Consider the following 24,075-nt stretch of genomic DNA (forward strand, 5'->3'; position numbering starts at 1 on the left):
CTGTAAAACGCTTTGAAATTTGACATTAAAATACGATAAACTGATTGAGTAAATGCATAAACCACGAAGTGACTCAGAAAGGCATCAGTTCTGTTGGGAGATTATATCTGTCTGGAACAAAAACAAGTCCTAGCCATATTGATGGGATGGCAGAGGGGGAAACTGTAGGATTTCATAAACAAAGAAAATAAATACGTAGAAGATGATCAAAACAAAAGCGGATTTGGACAAACATAAGAGGCCCCTTTTGCTTGTTACGGAAGGGAAAGTTCTTTGATTTGAACTATTTGTTTCTTCCTTTGATACAAAGCATTAGCATTTCAATGGTCCCCACATACACTTTGAGGAAAACATCACTGAGGTGAATCCGGGCAACCGGCTCTAGCTTTTCACGCCACCCTTTGGAGTTTCTCTACAAACAGGATCAAACAAAGTTAATGCTAACTTAAAAGCTCTGGAAAAGGAGAGTTGCAAGGGGAAAAGGGCGTAAGAGTGTTTCTGGGGTGTGTGGTTTGGGAAGCAGGAGTCCCATATAGAAGATGAAACGTGGCACAAAGACCTTCAGAACCTGAGGAGAAAACACTGCCGACCAGCTGTGTGGAGCGGTGGAGGAAAGCACAGTCAAGTAGCAGCCGGTGTATGGTGACTTCGTAGGGTTTTCCGGACAAGGGAGAAACAGAGATGGTTTGCCATTGCTTGAATTGCCTGACTTCCTTGGAGGTCTCCCATCCAAATAGTTGTCAGGGCCGACTGCTTAGCTTCCAAGATCTGACAAATGTCAAGAACTGTGTCTTGCCATACTTGTGTAGAGCAGGGGTGTCAAACTCATTTGTTATGGGGGCCGGATCTGACATAAATGTGACCTCGTCGGGCCAGGCCATCTGTGTCATAAAATGTAATGCCAGGTAGCGGAGATATAAACTTTATAAAAGACACAGACAAACACAATTTAAAAGTTTTAAATACTTAAAAATAAAACATGCTCAAAACGTTAGCACTCATTGGTCTTTTTAAAAAAAAAATAGTCTTTTTTTATTTTGTCAAATAAAAAGAAAAAAAATACATCAACAAACAAGACAAACAAACAAAAAAATTAGGATGGAGAATGCAGTTTCCATACATAACAAAACCCTAATGTACAACCGCATATCCTTTTCACCATTATTTTGACCTCTCTTTACTCTACATACTGCCTCAGTAGCCTCTTTGCCGGCATCCTTCTTTAAAGTAATCCATTATATACATTTATATATCTAGTCATTTGGCAGTAATCCATTCCATACTTCAAACTAATTCTATTCTATTTCAGTAAATTTGACAGAGTATATCTCTCCTGTGTGATCCAGGGAACTGGGCAAAGGAAGCTCTGGCTCTTTCCTTCCTTCCCCAGGGGACCAGGAGAGGAGGGGGAGTCTCAGCCAGTAGAAGGAAAGGAGGCTTGGCACAGTAGCTCGGCTGTGCAACCGGGAGAGCCTGGCAAAGCAAGCTATTCCTCCCCCCTTCCTCTCCAAGAGAGGAGCCTGAGCCAATGCAGAAAATTGTCTCTGTAACTCTGCAACTCCTGTGTGATTGAGCAAGCCTGGGAAAGCAAGCTGTGATGCAGAAAGAATCAAGAGAGAGGGAGAAGGAAGCAGACGACAGCCAATGGTTCAGGGGCCAGATGGAAGCCCTCCAGGGGCCTGATTTGGCCCCTGGTCCACATGTTTGACACCTGGTGTAGGGTGCTTTTATTTATTTTATTATCATGCCTGTACTTGCTTTGCATTATCTTTTCTTGCACTTTTGTAACAGTGTATAAATAACTATTCTACCCCAGCTGGCAACATGCATTCTTCTGAAAGATGGGAAGGCCACCTCTTATCTCTCCATCTGGAGCTTCCAACTTTTGCTTTGGAAAAAGACTGTGAACTGGGAGGTGGGGGGAATTGCAGAGGTTTCTGTGTTTGAATGTTAAACTTGCCAGAATTTGTGCACCTGGAGCACTGTGTAATTAACGGTTTGTTGTAATCTATAAAGGTATGAACTGACCCATGCCAGTCAGTTCAGCAAAGTCCGTCTTTGCTGTATACATGCATATCATTCATAAATAAAGCCTAATTTGATTTACACCAAAGAGGAGAAATGGATGAGTGCTGCAAAGAACCTGACAATAGGATCAGTTTAACTTGGGCCATCAAGGTCAAGGTACCAGCTGTGTGTGCATGTTGCTAATCTGTTGCGTTTCTGGATGGATTTTGTAAGCGCAGATATAGAGGAATGGCATGGCAAAAACAATGGTCAAATTCAATCAATGCTGGGAACGAAACGTCACAGCCCATTCAAATACCAGAGCTTTCCGCAACAGACCAATGCACTGGGATATCTTCCAAAGTGCAAGCATAACGGATGGGACCTCCGGTGCCCATGACAGTAGAAGAAGATACTGGATTTTATCCCACTCTATACCCTGAATGTCAGAGTCTCAGAGCAGTCACAATCTCCTTTACCTTTCCTTCCCCCACAATAGACACCCTGTGAGGTAGGTGGGGCTGAGAGAGCTCTCACAGAAGCTGCCCTTTCAAGGACAACTCCTACAAGAGCTATGGCTGACCCAAGGCCATTCCAGCAGCTGCAAGTGGAGGAGTGGGGAATCAAACCCGGTGCTCCCAGATAAGAACACTTAACCACTACACCAAACTGGCTCTCAGATGCGGGGGGAAGCCAGCAGGCAAGGACTGTTGTCAATGGGCTATGGTTGAGGGCTTCCCTGTGGCATCTGACTGGTCACTGGAGGAAGCAGGATGCTGGGCTAGATAGACCACTGGACTGATTCAGCACAGCTGTTCCTCTGATACGATGTTAATGGAGGTATTTTTTGTGTTGCTCATATGTATTAGCTATATTGTTTTCCCACATGCTGGGCTATTTTTTTTTTTTTTTGCTGCACTTATTTAATATTTAGTTCAGGCTGCGCTAATGAGAGATGAAGCCCCCTGCTATCTTTGATTCGCACCCCTCGTTTCCTACTGGGTGAGCATATTCGCAATCTAGTCTGGCGTAACTAACTGCATTAGAGGTGGGGTGAACCAGTATAAGCATCTCTCTCTCTCGTACCTTGTTTTTCTCCTCAGTTGGGAGAAAATCCCCTTTCTTCCACAGAAGCTTGGGCCACTTACTCTCTCTCAACCCAACCCACCTGACAGGGTGATTGTCGGGAAGATAAAATGGAGGAGGAAAAAATGGCGTAACGCACTCTGGGTTCCCATTAATTGCACTGACTTACACTGTCTAATCTGCCTTGGCATTTCAGTGAGAATGGTGGACTAAAAATAACATGAATAAATGTGGGGTACAGTGAGAATGGTGGACTAAAAATAACATGAATAAATGTGGGGTACAAAAATCTAAATAAAGAGCTACAAAAGATATCATGACATTAATTATTATACCGTTATCCTGCTCTTACATGGGGATCCCGCAATGGTCTCCTATTAGGGTTGTTAACTCCTGGAGATTTAGGACAGTGCCTGGGAATGGATTTCAGTTCCTCCTAGACTCTATGATATATCATAGAGATAAATAGGCAGACTCTATGATATATCATAGAGAAATCCTGGAGATTTCAGTGCCTGGGAACGGATTTCAGTTCCTCCTAGACTCTATGATCTATCATAGAGATAGATAGGCAGACTCTATGATATATCATAGAGAAATCATGGAGATTTGAGGACAGTGCCTGGGAACAGATTTCAGTTCCTCTATGATATATTATTGAGTCTAGGAGGAACTGAAATCCATTCCCAAGCATTGTCCTCAAATCTCCAGGATTTCTCTATGATATATCATAGAGTCTGTCTATCTAGCTCTATGTTATATCATAGAGTCTGCCCTATGAAGCTATCACTTCCTCCAGGGCAAATGATCTCTGAAGTCTGGAGATCAGTTGTAATTACAGGAGAACTTTAGGCCTGGAGTTTGGTTAGCCTGTCTCCTATTCAGATTCCTGACCAGGTCTACACTCCTGCTGAGATAAGGCAGTGACGCAATACCAGATGTTCTCAGACTATCTGCTGGTGTAACGGTATGAATTTCCATGCTTTTCATGCAGCCCTGTTCATGATAAGGAGTGAGAGGCCTCTGTTAGGTCATAAAAATGGTAAAGGTAGTCCCCTGTGCAAGCACCAGTCGCTTCCAACTCTGGAGTGACGTTGCTTTCACAACGTTTTCACGGCAGACTTTTTACAGGGTGATTTGCCATTGCCTTCCCCAGTCATCTACAATTTCCCCCCAGCAAGCTGGGTACTCATTTTACCGACCTCGGAAGGATGGAAGGCTGAGTCAACCTTGAGCTGGCTACCTGAAATCCAGCTTCCACCAGGATCGAACTCAGGTCGAGAGCAGAGCTTAGGACTGCAATACTGTGGCTTTACCACTCTGCGAAAGAGGAGCTTGTTTAGAAATCCTTGCAAAACCCACCTTGTATTTAGCACTTGTGAAATAGCTGGTTCTCCATCGGACCGTGTAGAACCGAACTTCGGTCATCTTCTGATTCTTTGGGACAGAGTTGTCCGCCCAGCTGACCCTCACGGCATCATGGGTTAATGCGACGGCCTGGACACCTACTGGTGGGAGCATGGGGGTGGAGATATCTGGGACTGAGGTAGGGAAATCATCAAGCAAAGGATAAAAATCAACTTCTAATGGGTCAATGGGATCTGGGTCACAAAAAGCCACCAAAAAACAAGAATTCCACAAATGAAAATAAAGATTTGTGTGTGGGGGAGGGGAGAGATTGTAACAGCCGCCAGGGAGATAACACATCACAATGGGTTAAATGTATGGCAAAACAATGATGATGGGGGGAGAATACAGGAAGAACAAAAAGAGAGAACCGTTAATTGAAAAAAAAACAAAACACGAACAATTATTAAGTCACACTACTGTCTTCAAACTAAACAATATGTTTCTTTAAATGCTTAAATGCATTATAAATATGTGGTTTTTGCTTTCTTTTCTCCCAGTGAAGTTTCAAGGTTTAGTTTGTCATCAGAAAGACTCCTGTGTCTTTATACTCAAATAAATGAATGGTAGATTTACAAAGAAACCCTGACGAAGTACCAAAAATAATTGTTATTCTGAATGCTGTGTTTTGTAAGCATAGCACTCCGGCATGTGTAGGAGTTACTTGCTTTGTTCCCCTCACTCTCCTGAAACCTCTCAACATTGCTTGAAAGAGCACCATCTGTTTAAATATTGTTGAAAGAAAAAAAAAATAGAATGGGCTTATTCAACTAGGTATAGGGACAAGCAAAAACTATTTGCCTGGTTTCGTTCTCACTTCTATGTGTGTTGAAAAGCATCATTATGATTATTTTCATTTGTCCACCTGTCTGTCTGTCTGTCCATCCGTCCGCCCATCTTTTTGCCTGCCTGCCTCTCTGTCTATCTGTCTCTGTCTATCTATCTATCTATCTATCTATCTATCTATCTATCTATCTATCTATCTATCTATCTATCTATCTATCTATCTATCTATCTATCTATCTATCTATCATCTATCTGTCTGTCTGCCTGTCTCTCTCTCTGTCTGTCCACCTGTCTTCTCTCTGTTCATCTGTCCACCTGTCTCTCTCTCTGTCTGTCCACCTGTCTTTTCTCTGTTCATCTGTTTGCCTGTCTGTCTGTCTGTCCATCCATCCATTTGTTCACCTGCCTGCCCCTCTGCCTGTCCAGAGATGAAATAAACTGAGAAGCCAGCTTTCAGAGGTGAGGTGGATGATTGCCAGAGAATAATGGTTGGATCATCCTGCACCCATTCTACTAGTCTGGCACAAGGAATCGTCCCCAGATACAAGAGGTTCTTGCATAAGCAGAGGAGTTCACTGGGTCAAGAGAAGGCTCCTTGTTTTGGAGGAAAATGCCACAATTAAGTGGAATGAGTGTGTGGGGTCCAACACTAGGCCTTTTCTGTAGTGGCACTCTCATTACAGAACTTGCTTCCTCAAAGCCATTCTCCTGGCACCCAATTTGCTAGCTCTTAGGCATCTGGAATGTCGGACCATACTCTGAATATTGAAAGTGTTTATCCAGTTAAGAAAATAAGAGAAGCCATGTTGGAACAGGCCAATGGCCCATCCAGTCCAACACTATGTGTCACACAGTGGCCAAAAAAACCAGGCACCATCAGGTCTATCAGTGGGGCCAGGACACTAGAAGCCCTCCCACTGTTTTGATATTTTTGCTAGGACCCTGTATTGTGTGTGCGTTTTGTGTGTGGCTTTTTTGACAAGGTGGTACAAGATCACCAACTTCAAGTGGGGGCTGGAGATCTTCTGGAATTATAACTGATCTCCAGGAGACAGAAGATACAAGAGCGGGATACAAATCATAGGATAAATAAATAAATAAATAAGATAAGTCCCCCTAGAGAAAATGGTTGCTCTGGAGGGCAGACTCTATGGCATTATTCCTCAATTAGGTCCATCCCCAGGCTCCACCCCCAAATTTCCAGGTGTTTCCCAAGCGGGAGTTGGCAACCCTAGTTACAGGATATGCTAAATCTTTGTGACAGTGAATTCCAAACCTTCACCATGCAGTTGGGGGCTTAATTGGGTCTGGTGTCATCCTACAAGAATCAAAGAATCAATACCTGCAAAATTTCCTGGCTGAGGAATTAGAAGGCTATGGAAAGGTTTTTGGTTGGCATGCATATTTGTGCTATGGGAAAAGTAAAATGGATGGTTTTTTCTCACATCATTATGTAAGAAGTAGTTTGCTTAAAACTTGGTTGAAATACCAAAAATATGGAGATGAGAGGAAACCGCTGTGGATTGTGCCAACGGAAGTAATAAAGTTATATTTGGATATTGAGGAAGAGAAATGGTTACCATATAAACAATTGCTAAAAATACAAGGAGGCAAAGCAGAATTAAAATCAGTGGAAGAATTGGATTATAAATTTAATTGGTTTCAATGGTTACAAATTAAAAGTCTGCTGAAGCAGGATATTAGGAATGAAGGAATAAGATAAGAACAAACAGAAATGGAGAAAATGCTGTTTGGTGAGGACGTAAAATTGATCTCAAGAGTATATAAACTGTTACTGAAATGGTCTACAGAGGAAGAAGTGGTAAAATCTCAAATGATAAAGGGGGCAATTAATATAAACAAGGAAATTCAGATGGAACAATGGGAATATTTGTGGAAGAACTCTATGAAAATATCGACATGTAATAACATAAAAGAACATTGTTACAAAATGTTGTATAGATGGTGTATGACACCAAAAAAGTGTCGAAAACAAATAATCAGATGTATGGCGAAAGTTTAATGAACTATGTGGAAGAACATTGGAGAGTGAAAGGACACTTGGTGATATTTGATAATGGATAACTTGTTTATTAGCTATTTTTAATTTACTGAGACAAGAATGATAGTTAAAATGAGAGTATGAGAAAATATTTTGTTCTTTCTTAAAAGATTTTAATAAGATAGATAATATGACTTAATTTAGTAATATATTGGATCATTAATTGAATGAGGTAATAACCATAAAAAATATAGGTTCCTTTTTTCTTTTTAAACAGTTTTTTTTAAAATGTTAAATTACCTTTATTGCTTTTATATTGTAAGTAACACTGGGGAAGTCTTGAAAGGGAGGAGGGGAGGTGGAAAATGTGATGCAGCATATTGACTTTTATTTGAGAGAAGTAAATGAAATAGTGATATAATATGTTGTAGAATAAACAAATAAAAAATTCCTGGCTGAGAATTACTCTGATCCATATGCTCTCTTGTGTATATAATTTTAAACACTTTTTTAAAAAATCAATTTGGTTTTGTGCATTTTCTAATCAACCACTGAGCGGTTTGGGAAAACAAAACCTTCCTCATTGAAAAAGCAAAGCAAGCTGAGTTCAGACTGGCATTTTGAGCCAGCACATGGATGGGATGGGACCAGACCAAAAAAGCATAACCAAACATGCACATCTGCCGCCCATCTGCCGATGCCCCCAACCCATCCGAGGACCATCGCACTCGCACTGCAAAAAGCTACCACTTCCAAAGTGGTAGCTTTTTGCAGTGTGAGTGGGATGGCCCAGGGGCAGGAGGGGGACGGGAGGAGAACGCACACATTTGATCACACTTTTTTGGTCCACCTGCATCCTGTTCGTGTACTGGCTCAAAATGCCAGTCTGGGCCCAGCCACATACATATATAAAGTTAGAATTAAGATGTAGGCAGAGTTGTAATTTGGGGTGGGACGTAGTTTATTTAAAGCTTCTACTCCACTGCATAGTTAGTAAAGCACCTGACCTCTCTATTAACATTGGCAGGTCCCACCCTGGTCACAAGCAGGGGATGGGGGGCAGGATTGCCAGATCCAGGTTGGGAAAGACCTGGAAATTTGGAAATGGAACCTAAGGAGCATAGGGACCTCAGTGGAGTAGAATGCCATAGAGTCTGCCCTCCAAAGAATCCATTTTCTCCAATGGCATACAGTCCACCCTGTAAAGCATCCATTTTCTCCAGTGGCATACAGTCCACCTTGTAAAGCATCCATTTTCTCCAATGGCATACAGTCCACCCTGTAAAGCATCCATTTTCTCCAATGGCATACAGCCCACACTGTAAAGCATCCATTTTCTCCAATGGTATACAGTCCACCCTGTAAAGCATCCATTTTCTCCAATGGCATACTGTCTACCCTGTAAAGCATCCATTTTCTCCAATGGCATACAGTGCACCCTGTAAAGCATCCATTTTCTCCAATGGCATACAGTGCACCCTGTAAAGCATCCATTTTCTCCAATGGCATACAGTCCACCTTGTAAAGCATCCATTTTCTCCAATGCCATACAGTCCACCCGGTAAAGCATCCATTTTCTCCAATGGCATACAGTCTACCCTGTAAAGCATCCATTTTCTCCAATGGCATACAGTCCACCCTGTAAAGCATCCATTTTCTCCAATGGCATACAGTCTACCCTGTAAAGCATCCATTTTCTCCAATGGCATACAGTCCACCCTGTAAAGCATCCATTTTCTCCAATGGCATACAGCCCACACTGTAAAGCATCCATTTTCTCCAATGGCATACAGTCCACCCTGTAAAGCATCCATTTTCTCCAATGGCATACAGTCCACCCTGTAAAGCATCCATTTTCTCCAATGGCATACAGTCTATCCTGTAAAGCATCCATTTTCTCCAATGGCATACAGTCCACCCTGTAAAGCATCCATTTTCTCCAAGGGTACTGATCTTTTTAGTCTGGAGATGAGCTGTAATGCTGGGGGGAATTCCTAGATCCCTTCTGGAAGCTGGCATCCCTAACCCTCATACTTGTGAACACAAATAACAGAAAAATGTTAGGAAGTTCAACGATCTTGCTCATTACCAGAGTGGTTTTTTTTTTTTTGTAGCAGGAACTCCTTTGCATATCAGGCTACACCCCCCTGATGTAGCCAATCCTCCAAGAGCTTACAGGGCTCTTAGTACAGGGCTTGCTGTAAGCTCCAGGAGGACTGGCTACATCAGGGGTGTGTGGTCAAATATGCAAAAGAGTTCCTGCTACAAAAAAGAAGCCCTGCTCCTTACTGAAACCTGTATGACCAAATGCAACCCCCCAACCCAATTTTTTCTTTTTTTTTAATTCATGCCAAAAATATGCCACTCTGCACACTGGCATAAGCTCTTTGGGAAAGGGGAAGTAGGTTGCTATTCATTTAATCATTGTGCTCTTCCCTAAGATATTTTGATGCAAAAAAAATGAGACAGAACATGATCGTTTTTTTTCCTTTGCGCTTGACGTTCCAGAGATGTTCTACAACAGCATTGCCTAATAATGGAGAATATGACTCATTTGTGCTTTGAGGTTTCAGTTTCCACTGCAAAACTGGAAGAAAAAGAAATTGGAAAGAGTTTTGCCCAAAAAGTGAACAGGGGGAAAATATATAATATATATATATATATATATATATATATATATATATATATATATATATATATATATATATATAGCTGCAATATTACTAGTTTACATAGCTTTAGCTGAAAGGTAACATATGTTATGCATTAAAGACATAAAACACTTTTGCATCTTTCTGTTACATCCTTTTCTCCCTGGTGACATCTTAGATAGACGAAAGCTTGCTATGTATGGGATATTGAAAAAGAAAGGCAGTCTAGCAATATTAGCACTTAGATTCAATCAAGATAATTCAGTTGCTGAAACATCGCATCGCTGAACAGCAAAACAGAGGTATTTCGATAATCTTATCTGTCGGGACCAGGAAACGAGAACCCCTAAATACCCTGCCAATTTTCTTCCCCAGAATTTTGCCATTTTGCTAATGCTGATGTATAGGCATCTGTCATTAAGTAACTGCATTATTACAGTGGAAGGGATAGCACACACTTTCCCCTTTAATGCTTGTTTCTGCTGGGAGAAACCCATCATGTTGTTTAACATCTGAAACTGCCTTATGCTGAACCAGACCACTGGTGTACTTAGAGTGGCATTATTAGCAAGCCGCTCTCTGGGCTCTCAGACAGCAAAAAAAGTCTTTCCCAATACTTGAAAAAAAAATGATTTAACTGGGAATATCAGGGCAGGGTTGCCAACCTCCAGGTGGTGGCTGGAGATGTGCTATTACAACTGATCTCCAGGTGACAGAGGTGAGTTCACCTGGAGAAAATGGCTGCTTTGGCATTATACTCTATGGTACCTGAGGTACTGCCATTTCATAGGGCCACTAAGATGGAGCTGTTCCACCAGGCTTTTGGTTGGGGCAACGGTGTCCTATTCCACCAACTATTCCATCAGTCGGCCTCCCTTGTTGTGACATCATGTTTTACAGCCTTGTTGCGGTACTGAATCTGATTATTAACACCATCACTTCTTTTTGGGCCAAAAACTGTTGTATTTTGTGAAATGTGCCCTTTCCACCGGTGATGCACCTTGTTTCGTTTTATTGTTCTACTGTTTTGGTTTTGAGCCTGCCTTGGCGGGGAGGGTGGGTATAAATCAAATTAAACATAAACATAAACGAGCATTATTGTATTGTTTTAAATCTGAATTGTGGGTTTTTATTGTCCAATTTATGTTGTGATCCACCCTGAGCCCATTATGGGGAAGGGCGGAATATAAGCCTACTAAATAATGGTACTATTTCTCATTGACGTCTCTCTCCTCCCCAAACCTCTTCAGGCTCCACCCCCTACACCTCCAGGTATTTCCAAACCCAGAGCTGGCAACCCTATATCAGGAATGGAACCTTAGACCCCCTGAGTGTAAAAAAAAAAAATCTGATCCATGCACTTTCCCCCACTGTTTTGGCACAATGCCCTTTGAATTGTTCATTTCTGGGCACCACAGTTTAAGAAGGATAAAGTCAAGCTGGAGCATGTCCAGAGGAGGGCACCAAGATGGTGAGGGGTCTGGAGGTCAATTCTTACAAGGAAAAGGCTGAAGGATCTGGGTATGTTTAGTCTGGAGAGGAGACGACTGAGAGGTGATAGGATCACCATCTTCAAGTACTTGAAAGGCTGTCATATAGAGGATGGTATGGAGTTGTTTTATGTTGCCCCAGAAGGTCAGACTAGAATAGGCTTCCCAAACCTCCCGCTCTGGCGGGAGACTTCTGGGTTCGCAGCCTCATCTCCCGCTCTTCAAAACTCTGGAAGCGGGGGTGGGGGGTGGAGGGGGGGGAGAACATACCTTTAGGCTTCATGTTGTAGAGCTCCTGAGCCGTTTGCAAAATGTCTGCCCCTTTAAGGCTGGGCAGGAAGCAGGAAGGAGAAAGGGCTTCTGAGAACAGTCCCTCCCTTTCTTTTGCTTTCGTTTTCACAGGAAGTAGAGTTGTCCGGAGGAAGATCTGGTAAGTGTGTGTGTGTGAGAGGGAGGGGGCAGGGGATTCCCTAGTTTGGAGGCCCTCCCCCCCTTTAGAAAGCGTGGGGCGGGGAGGGAAATGTCTACTAGGCACTCTATTATTCCCTATGGAGAACGATTCCCATAGGGAATAAAAGGAAATTGATCCATGGGTATTGGGGGCTCTGGGGGGGCTATTTTTTGAGGTAGAGGCACCAAATTTTTAGTATAGCATCTAGTGCCTCTCCCCAAAACACCCCCCAAGTTTCAAAACGATTGGACCAGAGGGTCCAATTCTATGAGCCCCAAAATATGGTGCCCCTATCCTTAATTATTTCCTATGGAAGAAAGGCATTTTAAAAGGTGTGCTGTCTCTTTAAATGTGATGGCAAGAACTCCCTTGGAGTTCAATTATGCTTGTCACATCCTTGTTCTTGGCTCCACCCCCAATGTCTCCTGGCTCCACCCCCAAAGTCTCCTGGCTCCACCCCCAAAGTCCCCAGATTTTTCTTTAATTGGACTTGGCAACCCTAGACTAGAACCACCAGGTTGAAATGAAATCAAAAGAGTTTTTGGTTAAACATTAGGAAGAACTTCCTGACAGAGTGGTTCCATAGTTAAGCAGGCTTTCTTGGGAGGTGGTGGGCTCTTCTTCATTGGAGGTTTTTAAACAGAGGCTAGATGGACGTCTGACAGCAATGCTGATCCTGTGAACTTAGGCAGATCACCAGTAGGAGGGCAGGAAGGGTTGCACCAGTGCTTAGTTCTCATGGCCCCTGCTTACACACCCATGGGAGTGCTGCTCACCACTTTGGGGTCAGGAGGCAATCCTTCTCCAGGCCAGTTTGGCCAGGGATCCTGCAGAGGGGTTTGTTTGGTTTCTTTGGCCATCTTCTGGGCATGGAGCAGGGGTCACTGTGTGTGTGTGGATTACCTGCATTGTGCAAGGGGTGAGATGATGGTGGTGTCGGGGGGGTGGCCTAGTATGCGAATGAGTTCATGCTGGGCTTTCGCTACAAAAGAAGTCCTGATCTACAGTCACTTCCTTTTACTTCCCGTGACTTCACCTTCCTTCCTCAGAGAAAATTCTCGACATGGCGGGCGACTCTATGGCCTTGTACCATGCTAAGGCTCCTCCCCCGCCCCAAATCCCACCCTCTCCTGGCTCCACCCCCCAAATTTTCCAACACAGACCTGGCAACCCGAGGACACTTCTCACGCTTCTACCCTTTTCGCTGCGATAGCTGTCTGACATTGCGATCGGAAGCAAAGTTACCGTTTTCTGAGCCCAGTTATTTCGTTGGGATTAGAGGGGCATTACTGCCCTTTCTTTCTCTTTGTATTTGCATCTTTGTTTTATGTCTCATTTTGGCATTGCCGGTATTAGGGCTTGTAGTGCAGCGAAGCAACACTGTCCTTCCCAGGACCCTCTTCATGTTCTAATAATAAGAACACGATGTTCTAATGCATAATTGCCTAACGCTATGAATATACAAATGAATCTATAATGCCGCCTTGCTCTTTTGCATGCAGTGCAAAGCTCTTGCCACCTGCAAAGGGGATCTTGCTCAAGGACATCAATTAGAATTGCCTTCCAAGCTCTGCAAGGGGCGGCCTTTTTCAGGAATGACCCCACTGGTTCACCTAACCATGTATTACCTACTCCAGTTGGCAGAAGCTGCAGCTTTCCAAGTATTTGAAGAGAGGTCAGCTACTCGAGATATTTTAAACCAGAGATGCCAGGAGTTGGAGCTGAGACTTTCATTTTAATTTAATTTTTTTTTTCAATTTATACCCCACCCTGTCCTGCAAGCGGGCTCAGGGCTGCTTACAACATTGAAACAACAATCAAAATGACATTAAAACGAATCACTTCAAAACACCATCCCCACAAAGATCTTGATCAGAATCGAGAGCAGTAGTCAGTACAACAAACCACACAACAGAAGCACTTTTCTCCCTTTCTCACAATACAAGAACTCAATGAAATTGCTGAGCAGTCGGGTTAAAATGGATAAAAGGAAGCACTTCTTCACCCAAAGGGTGATTAACATGTGGAATTCACTGCCACAGGAGGTGGTGGCGGCTACAAGCATCTAGTATCATTGTACATAGGGCTTTTGTTGTACAAAAACCTAGCAGAGACTCATTTGCATATTAAGCCACACCCCCTGACATCACCATTGTTTCACATAGGGTTTTTTTTGTAGAAAAAGCCCAGCAGGAATCATTTGCGTATTAGCCACATCCTCTGACACCAAGTCAGCTGGAACTGTCTTCCTGTGCATTCCTGCTAAGAAAAAAGGCTCTGATTGTACACAGTGTATAGGTTATGATGTATGGGAAGAGGTGTGGATGGTGATGGCCATTCTCAGTGGCAAAGCCATAAAATCATAGTGGAGTGCAAGGTCAGTGTCAACATATCTTGAGATGGGCCAGCTGCTAAGGCCAAGGTTTTCTGCTGGGTCCCACAGACACTGCTTTTCATCCACTCAACTCTGATACTGCCATCTGCTTGTTGTGAGCCTTCTCACCACCCACTTTCCTAGAGGCATGCACTGCCCAACACTGGTCAGGAAGCAGGGCTTTTTTCTGTAGCAGGAACTCTTTTGCATATTGGGCCGCACCCCCCTGATGTAGCCAATCCTCCAAAAGCTTACAATAGGCCCTGTAAGAAGAACCCTGTAAGCTCTTGGAGGATTGGCTACATCAGGGGGGTGCGGCCTAATAAGTAATGTAGTTCCTGCTACAAAAAGAGCCCTGCCCGGAAGGATGGGTAATCACTAGGGATGCCATACCTCACTTGGGGGTGGGGATCCCCTGGGTTTTTTGGGGGCTGTTGCCTGCTGTTGGTCAGCTGGCCAGCAGGCAAATTCCTGCTCCCAAATACAATATGCTAACATCACACAGAAGTGACATTATCACGTTGGTGATGTTGCATGGCAATGCTCTAGTTTTTGGGTAAAGTTCCATGGTTTCAGGGCAATTTTACCACAGAGTTTTGCCCAACAAGCAGAGTGTCACTGATGTGATAACACTACTTTGGTGCGATGTCAGCATGTCATGGCACTCTGCCCCCACTGCTGGAATATCCCTCCTTGCCAGTGCAATTATCAGACCTGACAACCCTATTGAGCGCTGGGAGGATTGGAAAATGAGGAAGTGAGTGGGAGAAGGATAGATGGTTATATAGTGGTGGTGGGGGGGGGGGCAGGGTCCTTTCATAGAAAAAGAGGTGCTGGGGCTCGTTAGCACAATATTAGCACAACTCATTTGCATATGCCGCATGCCCCTGACATCATTGGAAGGTGGACTAAATTAGATCAGCTCAGCATCTACCTGAAAATGCTTCTTGTAATAAATTATAATTGTCATAATAAAACCTTAACTCCCATCATACTTTTTAAATGACTTTCTCCTGTGTGGCCACAGTGGCATGAGGAAGATTTCCATCTGTCTGCTTGATATGTTCTGGTTATTTTCCCAGGATGCTGACGGTATTAGAATTCCTCTAATGTGGCCTTTAGACATTCAAATTATGCTCAGATCTGGCATTTGGAAAAGTAATACTGCTTGAGAGCATTGTCATAAGCCCGTGTGTAGTTTACTGTCAGTAGGGAAAATGTAATACATTTCTGAGAGGTGTAATGATTTCATTTTGCTCCCTCACTGGCCTTTCTAGTTAAATCCAGAGAAAAGCACAGTTGTCTTATTTTAGCACTGAGTCTAATTTATAGGCATTGGTTGTCATGGCTGAAGTAAAATATCCCGACTGTACTGGTCAGCGTTGTGCACCGGGAGGCTGATTTATATGTCACCAGACAACCGTGCAAACTGCTTCTGCATGATGGGTCACTTTCAAAGCATCTGCAAAGTGGAATCACATTGGGTGGGTGCACAGCTTGGTTCCTGGGCAGGGGCAAGAGGCACAAATTGCTTCCTCCTACTTCACTGCCAACTGGGCCCAAGCTGATCTGATGCCCGGCGTGGAATTCTAGCACTCTTTTGCATATTAGGCCACATCCCCCTCATGTAGCCAAACCTTCAAGAGCTTACAAGGCTCTTTTTTGTAAGCTCTTGGAGGATTGGTTACATGTGGGGGGTGTGGCCTACTATGAAAAGGAGCTCCTGCTAGAATCCCACCATCGGCCTGACCTCATTGCCCTAGGAGTATGGTGTCGACCCAGTTGGCGGTGGTATGAAGAGCAGAAAGCAGGGGTTTGGCTTTGGGGACTGAGTGAGCTCCAGCTGTGCTTGAATATTCTCTTCATTGTGCTACCCTAAGTAGGAATGGGTATGAACCAGGTCATGGATGTAAATTTGTGATGGATTTTGGCTGGTGTGTGGTTTGCAAACCAAAGTTTGTGAACTGAATAGCTGCCACAAACTTCCATAATTTTAAGGCAGTTTGTGAAGAGTAGAAAGCAACAGGGAGCAGAAAGCAGGGGTTTAGCTATTTAAACCCCTGCTTTCTGCTCTTCACAAAGAACAGCTAAGTGGTGGGGAGCAGAAAGCAGGGGTTTAAATGACTAAACCCCTGCTTTCTACTCCCTACTAATTTTTGTGAACCAGCCTGCCCGTTTGTATCAATTCATGGTTCAGCCGCAAACAACGAACTAAACCAAACTGCAACAATGAGGTTTGTGCCCATCCCTAACCCTAAGCAACCACTTGTATGGTCTGGCTACAGACCCATCTCTTCAGGGTCCCTTCTCACAGGAGGAGCTCACCCAGGGCCGGTTCACCCACTAGGCAAACTAGGTGCTTGCCTAGGGCACCAGGAAGAAGGGGGCGCCAAATTGGGCTCCCCCCCACCCATGACAAATGCCAGTTTGCCTGCCTGCCTCTCTCCCCTCTGCTGCCACCGCACTTTTCCTTCCCTTCCCTCCCTGCCCGCCCGCCCCCTCCATCACCACCGCTGCTGCATTTTTCTTTCCCTCAGGGCTGGCCCTAGCCCTTCTAGCGTATCTCTGCGGCTGCTGCCTACTTGTGAGTAGACCATACCTACTCATGAGTAGGTGGCAGCCGTGGGGCTACTCGCGAATAGGCAGCAGGCCCAGTGACTGGGGCGGGGGCAGAGCTCTGCTGCCTAGCACGCCAGAAAGGCTAGGGCCGGCCCTGAGCTCACCAAAATGTATCTTAACCCTTTGATGACTGCAAGCTACATGATTTAAATATGTAGACCATCCATTATAGACCTAACATCTTGCCGAGTTTTGTGCATTGATTCTTAGACTGCAGGATTTGCATTTTAAAAGTTCTTAAAATTTAGATCACTAGTTCTGTATACTATGTTTGCTTTTACTTTTCTAAATTATGTTTACACTGTATTCTGGCCTTGAGACTGTAATAAACTAAACTAAAAAGACCTAACATCATATATCCTGAGATGCAATATTTTTCAATGAACTTGATTTAAAATCAAGGGGCAGGTAATCAAATGATTGATGTCAGAGCCAGTCCTTGTAGTCCCTCTGCAGAAGAGATTGGATTTATACCCTGCCCTGCCCACTACTCAAACCCCACCAAGTCTCAGAGCAGCTAACAATCACCTTTTCCGCCCTTTCCCCTACAACAGACACCCCCCCCCCACCCCCCCCCCCCAGTGGACTGAGAGCTCTGACCGAAACTGCTCTTTCCAGAACAGCACTGACACGATTATGACTGACCCTCGAGACAGTCTGTCCACGCACTGCACTTCAATCAAATCCAGTTCTCCCAGATGAGAGTCCACACATTTAACCACTACACCAAACTGGCTCTCCCCAAATAAGTTTGAACTCAGTGCATATGAACATAAGAAGAGCCTTGCTGGATCAGACCAGTGGTCCAGCATCTTCTCTCACACAGTAGCCAATCAGTTCCTTTGTAGGTCTAACAAAAGGACATAGAATCTGAGGCCTTCCCCTAATGTTTCCTCCTGGCACTGATATTCAGAGGCTGGATGCCTCTAAATGTGGACGTTGCCTTTAATCACCATGGCAAATAGCTCCCAATAAACCTCTACTCCACGAGTCTGTCTAATCCTCTCTCAAAGATGTCTAGGCTTGTGACCATCACTATATGCTCTTGCAGCAAAGTACTCATCCATGAAGTCCCTCCAGTTTTTTTTTTTTAAGAATGGCTTCACTTGCTTTCCATGTTTATTGGTTTCCAAACCCATTCAGCAGTATGGCAGAAACATGGGTCAATAGATCAGGTCAGCCAGTTCAACTCACCTGTCAGTGATCTGGTGGTGGCACTCTCGTAGAGAGGGACTCCTTCCCCAGCATTGTTAAAAGCTTTCAAAGAGATGACATAGTGGGAACTCGGTTCTGTAGAGAAAGCAAACAGAATACCACTGGAGTTAGTGTTTTGAAGCAGATTTTGGTAACAATCCTCTCCACATGCGCAAGATCAAGGACAATTATACACACACACACACAGAGTGTGTGTATATATATATATATGGCTGCCATGCCCCCAATCAATTCCCATGAAAGAAGAAGATGATATTGGATTTATATCCCACCCTATACTCTGAATCTCAGAGCGGTTACAATCTCCTTTACCTCCCCCCCCAACAACCCTGTGAGGCAAGTGGGGCTAAGAGAGCTCTTACGGCAGCTGCCCTTTCGAGGACAACTCCTACAAGAGCTATGGCTGACCCAAGGCCATTCCAGCAGCTGCAAGTGGAGGGATGGGGAATCAAACATGGTTTTCCCAGATAAGAGTCTGCGCACTTAACCACTACACCAAACTGGCTCTCAAAGAGAATACATTAACTACAAGCAACTAGGGTTGCCAGATCTGGGTTTGGAAATCTCTGGAGATTTTGGGCATGGGCCGGGGGTGGGATGGGGGTTGGAGAAGGGAGGGACTTCAATAGGGTACAATAGAGTCCACTTTCCAAAGCACCCCTTTTCTCCAGGCGAACAGATTTCTGTTGCCTGGAAATCAGTTGTAAACTCAGGAGATCTCCAGCCGCCACAATAATAAACACAGTAAACAACAAAGCGATGCACAGAAAGGGCTACTGAGTAACTAAAATTAGACCATGAATAAATGACCAATACCAGCAATTATATCAGCTTATAACAAATTCATTTAAGATAGAAATACAATATTAGAAACTGTTTCAAGATTTGTTCCAATGTAAACTTGAATGTGATGCGATGCAATGCAATCCGATAAAGTGCTTGTGCAAAATGTCTCTAAAGTCCAGTAAGTTCCCCAAAGTGTCAAAATTGGAATCAGTAATTGGACGTCTCAGAAACAGACACACATATACATGTCCGAGACATAGTATGTCTACTGGAAGACTGGAAATGAGCAGCCACCTAATCTATTGTTCATTTCCAGTCCTCCAATAGACAAGCTATATGTGGGGCATGCAGGGCCCTTTTTTTGTAGAAAAAGTCCAACAGGAACTCATCTGCATATCAGGCCACACCCCCTGAGATCACCATTGTTTCACTCAGGGCTTTTTGTGTAGAAAAAGCACAGCAGGAACTCATTTGCCATTGCCTTCCCCAGTCATCTACACTTTACCTCCAGCAAGCTGGGTACTCATTTTAACGACCTCAGAAGGATGGAAGGCTGAGTCAACCTCAAGCCGGCTACTTGAAAACCCAACGTCCGCCGGGGATCGAACTCAGGTCGTAAGCAGAGCTTAGGACTGCAGTACTGCAGCTTTAACACTCTGCACCATGGGCTACTGTTCTTAGATTAACATTAATTGCTGTCTGCTTACGGAATGATGGGGTTGTCAGCTTTCAGATGGGGCCTGGAGATCTCTTGGGAATATACCTGATTGTCTGGGAAAAGCTGACCTTCAGGAAACAGCTGCTTTGGAGGGTGGCTGTATGGCGTTACACCCTCCTGAGATCTGCCTTCTCTCTAAATGCCACCCTCCTCAAGTTCCACACCCAAATCTCCAGGACTTTTTTAACCCAGAGAAGGCAACCCTTTCAAGTCTCTTTTAATTTATTTGGAAAAGGAGACGTTATTCATAATGTTCATTTTAAAACTTTCCATCTTGCTGAGAGCTTTTCAGCCGCCTAAATAATGTGGAATCCGAATCCTTTGACTCGATTCCCAGTTGCTGCCTATTCCACCAGAGTGTAGCAGAAGAAAGGTTTCTAATGTACAAAGCATCGCACTGTATTGTCAAGGGATTCAGGCCCGCCCGCGTCTAGAAAACAAGGTCTGTGCCGTTTGAGTGCCACTGGGATGTGAGTTTTCCTTTTCACAATATTGGATCTGTTTTAAAATGAGCTGAATTCATTTAATGCCTGAGAAAACGTGTGCAATACATACATGAGGAGCCTGATTCCGTCAACAGGGCCTCTAAATCGCACCAAGTTCCATGGAAGAGGTAAGCACAGGCTTAAAAATCTCCTATAGGGGTTGCCAACCTCCAGGTGGGACCTGGGGATCTCCCAGAATTACAGCTGGTCTTCAGATGACAGAGATTAGTTCCCCTGCTGCAAACAGCTGCTTTGGAGGGTGGATTCTATGGTTTTATACTCTGCTATGGCTGTGAGAGTTGGACCATAAGGAAGGCCAAGCGCAGAAGAATAGATGCTTTCGTGCTGTGGTGCTGGAGAAGACTCGAGGGCAGTGTTCCCTCTAAGCTGAGTTAGCGTGAGCTAGCTCACAGATTTTCAGCCTCCAGCTCACACATTTTTGTCTTAGCTCAGCAAGGATGACCCCAGAGCACACTACTTTATGCAGGAGCTCACAAATTTAATGCCAGTCGCTCACAAAGTAGAGTTTTAGAAAGGAAAGGCCTTCCATGGGTATAGTGCCCTACCATCCACCTTCTAAATGAGCTGCTTTCTCTGGGTGAACTGATCTCTGTGGGGCTTTTTTTTGTTGCAGGAACTCCTTTGCATATTAGGCCACACACCCCTGATGTAGCCAATCCTCCTGAAACTTACAGTAGGCCCTGTAAGAAGAGCCCTGTGAGCTCTTGGAGGATTGGCTACATCAGGGGGGTATAGCCTAACATGCAAAGGAGTTCCTGTTGCAAAAAAAGCCCTGGGTCTGTGACCCAGAGATCACTTGTAATCCTAGGAGATCTCCTGCCACCACCTGGAGGTTATGATAGGAATCCAAAGGGACCGCGGTGAAACATTTATAGTATCACAGAATAAACACCGTGAAGTGTGACTTAATAAAGTCTCTCTATATTTGTAATGATGCTGTAGTCGATTTCTGTATTCCACATACAATAACGTATGTTCTTATTAATGTATTAAATACACATCAAATACATGCTTGAAGAAAGCCCCTAGAAGCTTTTTAAAGCACAAAACATATACCACAGTCCCATCTGTATCAATACACAAAAGTGTCAAGTCCTTGAATTAGGGTTCCAAGAGACTCCAGGCCAGGCCTGCAGTTATGGGGGGGCCCAGGGGGCAGAGCCGCTCTGTGTAAACTCTTCTTTCCCTCTGCAGGGCCCCTCCATTCTGAGGCTATTTCTCTTCCCCCCACCCCGCACACGAGACAGAGTGCAAGAGAGAGCGACAGTGAGAGTGAGAGGGAGAGGAAGCAGCGATAGAGAGACCAAGAAAGAGAGAGAGAGAGAGCCAGGTCCCTTCATGTTGCTTTGCCGAGCTCTCCTGGCCACTAGCTGCTGAATCCTGGCTGCAGTGCCCTCGCCCCGGCAGCCTCCCCCAATTCCGCTTGCTTCACCTCTTCCCTCACACCGCCACCTCACAACGCGAAGAGCGGGAGGCCAGGCTTTTGAGCGGGTGTGTCAATTGCAAAGCGCCTCCAGAACCCAGGAACAGGAGGGGGGAGGTGAACCTCTGGTGTTGCTGAGCAAGTGAGCACAAGTTTCTCGTGGCAGGAGGGAAGGTCAGCAGCTGCCCCGAGCCACTGGGGCATTCCCTGCCGGGTTACCCCTCCATGACTTTCTCAGGGACGCAGGCAGGAGGAAAGGTCAGCAGTGGAGACAGAGCGAGCACAAGAGAGAGAGCTGGGGCCAGGCAGCTGGCCACTGGAAGAAACAGCCAAGCCCCACGGCCCTCCCATGCAAAATTTTATCCCCTACCCCCCAAAAAATATTTCTGGCTATGGGGCTGCTCCAGACGGTCAACACAATATTCCAGAGTGTAAGTGAGCTTCCACGATCTTCGTCGGGACCACTGAACAGACGGCACCAAACACCTTCAGTAGTCAAACTTAACAAAGTGCTTCATTTCGAGCCAAAGGACTGTCTAGTCAATTTCAATATGGCCAGACAGTTCTCTTTTAATGTTAATAACTATATATGTTATTGCATGTGGAATACAGAAATGGACTACAGCATAGTGGTCAACGCATTACAACAAAATCTACAATCTATGGCATAATTACAAATATAGAGAGATTTTATTAAGTCACACTGCACGGTGTTTATTCGGTGATCCCTCTTGGAAGTTGGAAGCCTGCTCCTAGGACCTCGCCTAATATCCCCCAGTGAAAGATTTCACATCCCCTAAAACAACATAAATGACTTTTTAAAACAGACAGAAGTAAAGCGAGTACATCCAATTCGATCAGTTTACTATTGTTAGTCTTGATGACTATTGGCTTCCTGCACTGTTCATACTTCCTGCTTCTGTCGGAGGCGGCCTATTGGCCTACAGAGTGAGTGGAAACTAATTATCTGTTTATGGCTGGCCCATAAAGTCTGTAATGAGTGCCTTCCTATCCTGCTGTCCCCCAGTCAAATTTCCTTTAAAAGGACCCTGATCTAGCATTGTACTGCCAATTAGAACTGACAGGGAATGCTAGGCAGAGCGACTCTTTCCCAGTAACTGGTCTCTGAGATCTTTTAACTAGAGATGGACTCTGGTGCTTTCTATGCCCAAAGCAGTGAGCATCACCAACTCCCCACCCCCTTTCAGAATCCCTCCCCTGCCTTGCTACTCCTAAATGGATGCTGGTGGTGTTTTATTGCCCTGCTGTAGCTCAGTGGTAGATGATGATATTGGATTTATATCCCACCCTATACTTTGAATCTCAGAGTGGTCCCCAGCATTGTTAAAAGCTTTCAAAGAGATGACATAGTGGGAACTCGGTTCTGTAGAGAAAGCAAACAGGATACCATTGGAGTTAGCGTTTTGAAGCAGATTTTGGTAACAATACTCTCCACATGTGCAAGATCAAGGACAATTATACACACACACGCATATATATATAACCTCCGCCCTCTTGAGGACTTCAGTGTTGGTCACAAAGTTACTCCAGTGGATGTTGAGGATGGTGCGAAGGCAGCGCTGATGAAAGCGCTCAAGGAGTCGCAGGTGATGACGGTATAAAACCCACGATTCGGAGCCGTAGATGAGGGTTGTCATCACAACCGCTTTGTAAACATTGATCTTTGTGCCTTTTTTCAGATGCTTGTTGCTCCACACTCTTTTGTGCAGTCGGCCAAATGCACGGTTTGCCTTTGCCAGCCTGTTGTCAAGCTCCTTGTCGATCTTGGCATCTGAGGAGATGATGCACCCCAGGTAGCTGAACTGTCTTCAGAACTGATTCACCCACAGTGATGCAGGGAGGGTGATAATCTTCCTGGGGTGCAGGCTGATGGAGAACTTCTGTCTTCTTCAGACTAACTTCTAGGCTGAATAGCTTGGCAGCCTCTGCAAAGCAGGACGTCATATGCTGCAGAGCTGATACCGAGTGGGAGACGAGTGCAGCATCATCAGCAAACAGTAGCTCTCGGATGAGTTTTTCCATTGTCTTGGAGTGAGCCTTTAGTCGCCTCAGGTTGAACAGGCTGCCATCAGTGCGATAGCGGATGTAGACACCATCGTCATCATCTAGATCTACTGCGGCTCTTTGAAGCATCATGCTAAAGAAGATCGTAAAGAGAGTTGGCGCGAGAACGCAGCCTTGCTTTACACCTGTGCCTATTGTTGTCTAAGCTTAAAGATTTGAAGCTGTCGGACTCTATATGTGAGTGGATTTTGAATTTTTTGTCAGGTCGTTCACAAAGGGTTAAAATGGATGGATATATTTCCTCCATGAAGATCTTAAATACTGGCACCCCTCAGGGATGTGTCTTGAGTCCACTTCTTTTCACTATTTACACATCTGATTGTGTTTCCAGCAGTCTGAGTAACAAAATCATTAAGTATGCAGATGATACAACGTTGGTAGGGCTCATCTCTGAGGATGATGAGTCTGCGTACAGGAGGGAAGTTCAACAGCTGTCCCTTTGGTGTAAAGTAAATAATCTTATTTTAAA

General features: G+C 44.5%; 1 protein-coding gene across 1 annotated transcript in view; it reads right to left on the bottom strand.

Moving 5' to 3' along the window:
• The window catches only part of DCC (DCC netrin 1 receptor), a gene marked incomplete at its 5' end in the record, with an annotated part of 1,016,990 nt that overhangs the window by 161,219 nt on the left and 831,696 nt on the right, over positions 1-24,075 (bottom strand). The window contains 2 exons of the mRNA XM_060236603.1: positions 4,456-4,694; positions 18,068-18,163. Coding sequence (XP_060092586.1) covers positions 4,456-4,694; positions 18,068-18,163 — 335 coding nt within the window. The remainder of the gene's footprint in view (positions 1-4,455; positions 4,695-18,067; positions 18,164-24,075) is intronic.

The sequence above is a fragment of the Heteronotia binoei genome, chromosome 4 (genome assembly GCF_032191835.1).
Source record: "Heteronotia binoei isolate CCM8104 ecotype False Entrance Well chromosome 4, APGP_CSIRO_Hbin_v1, whole genome shotgun sequence".
Lineage (NCBI taxonomy): Eukaryota > Metazoa > Chordata > Lepidosauria > Squamata > Gekkonidae > Heteronotia > Heteronotia binoei.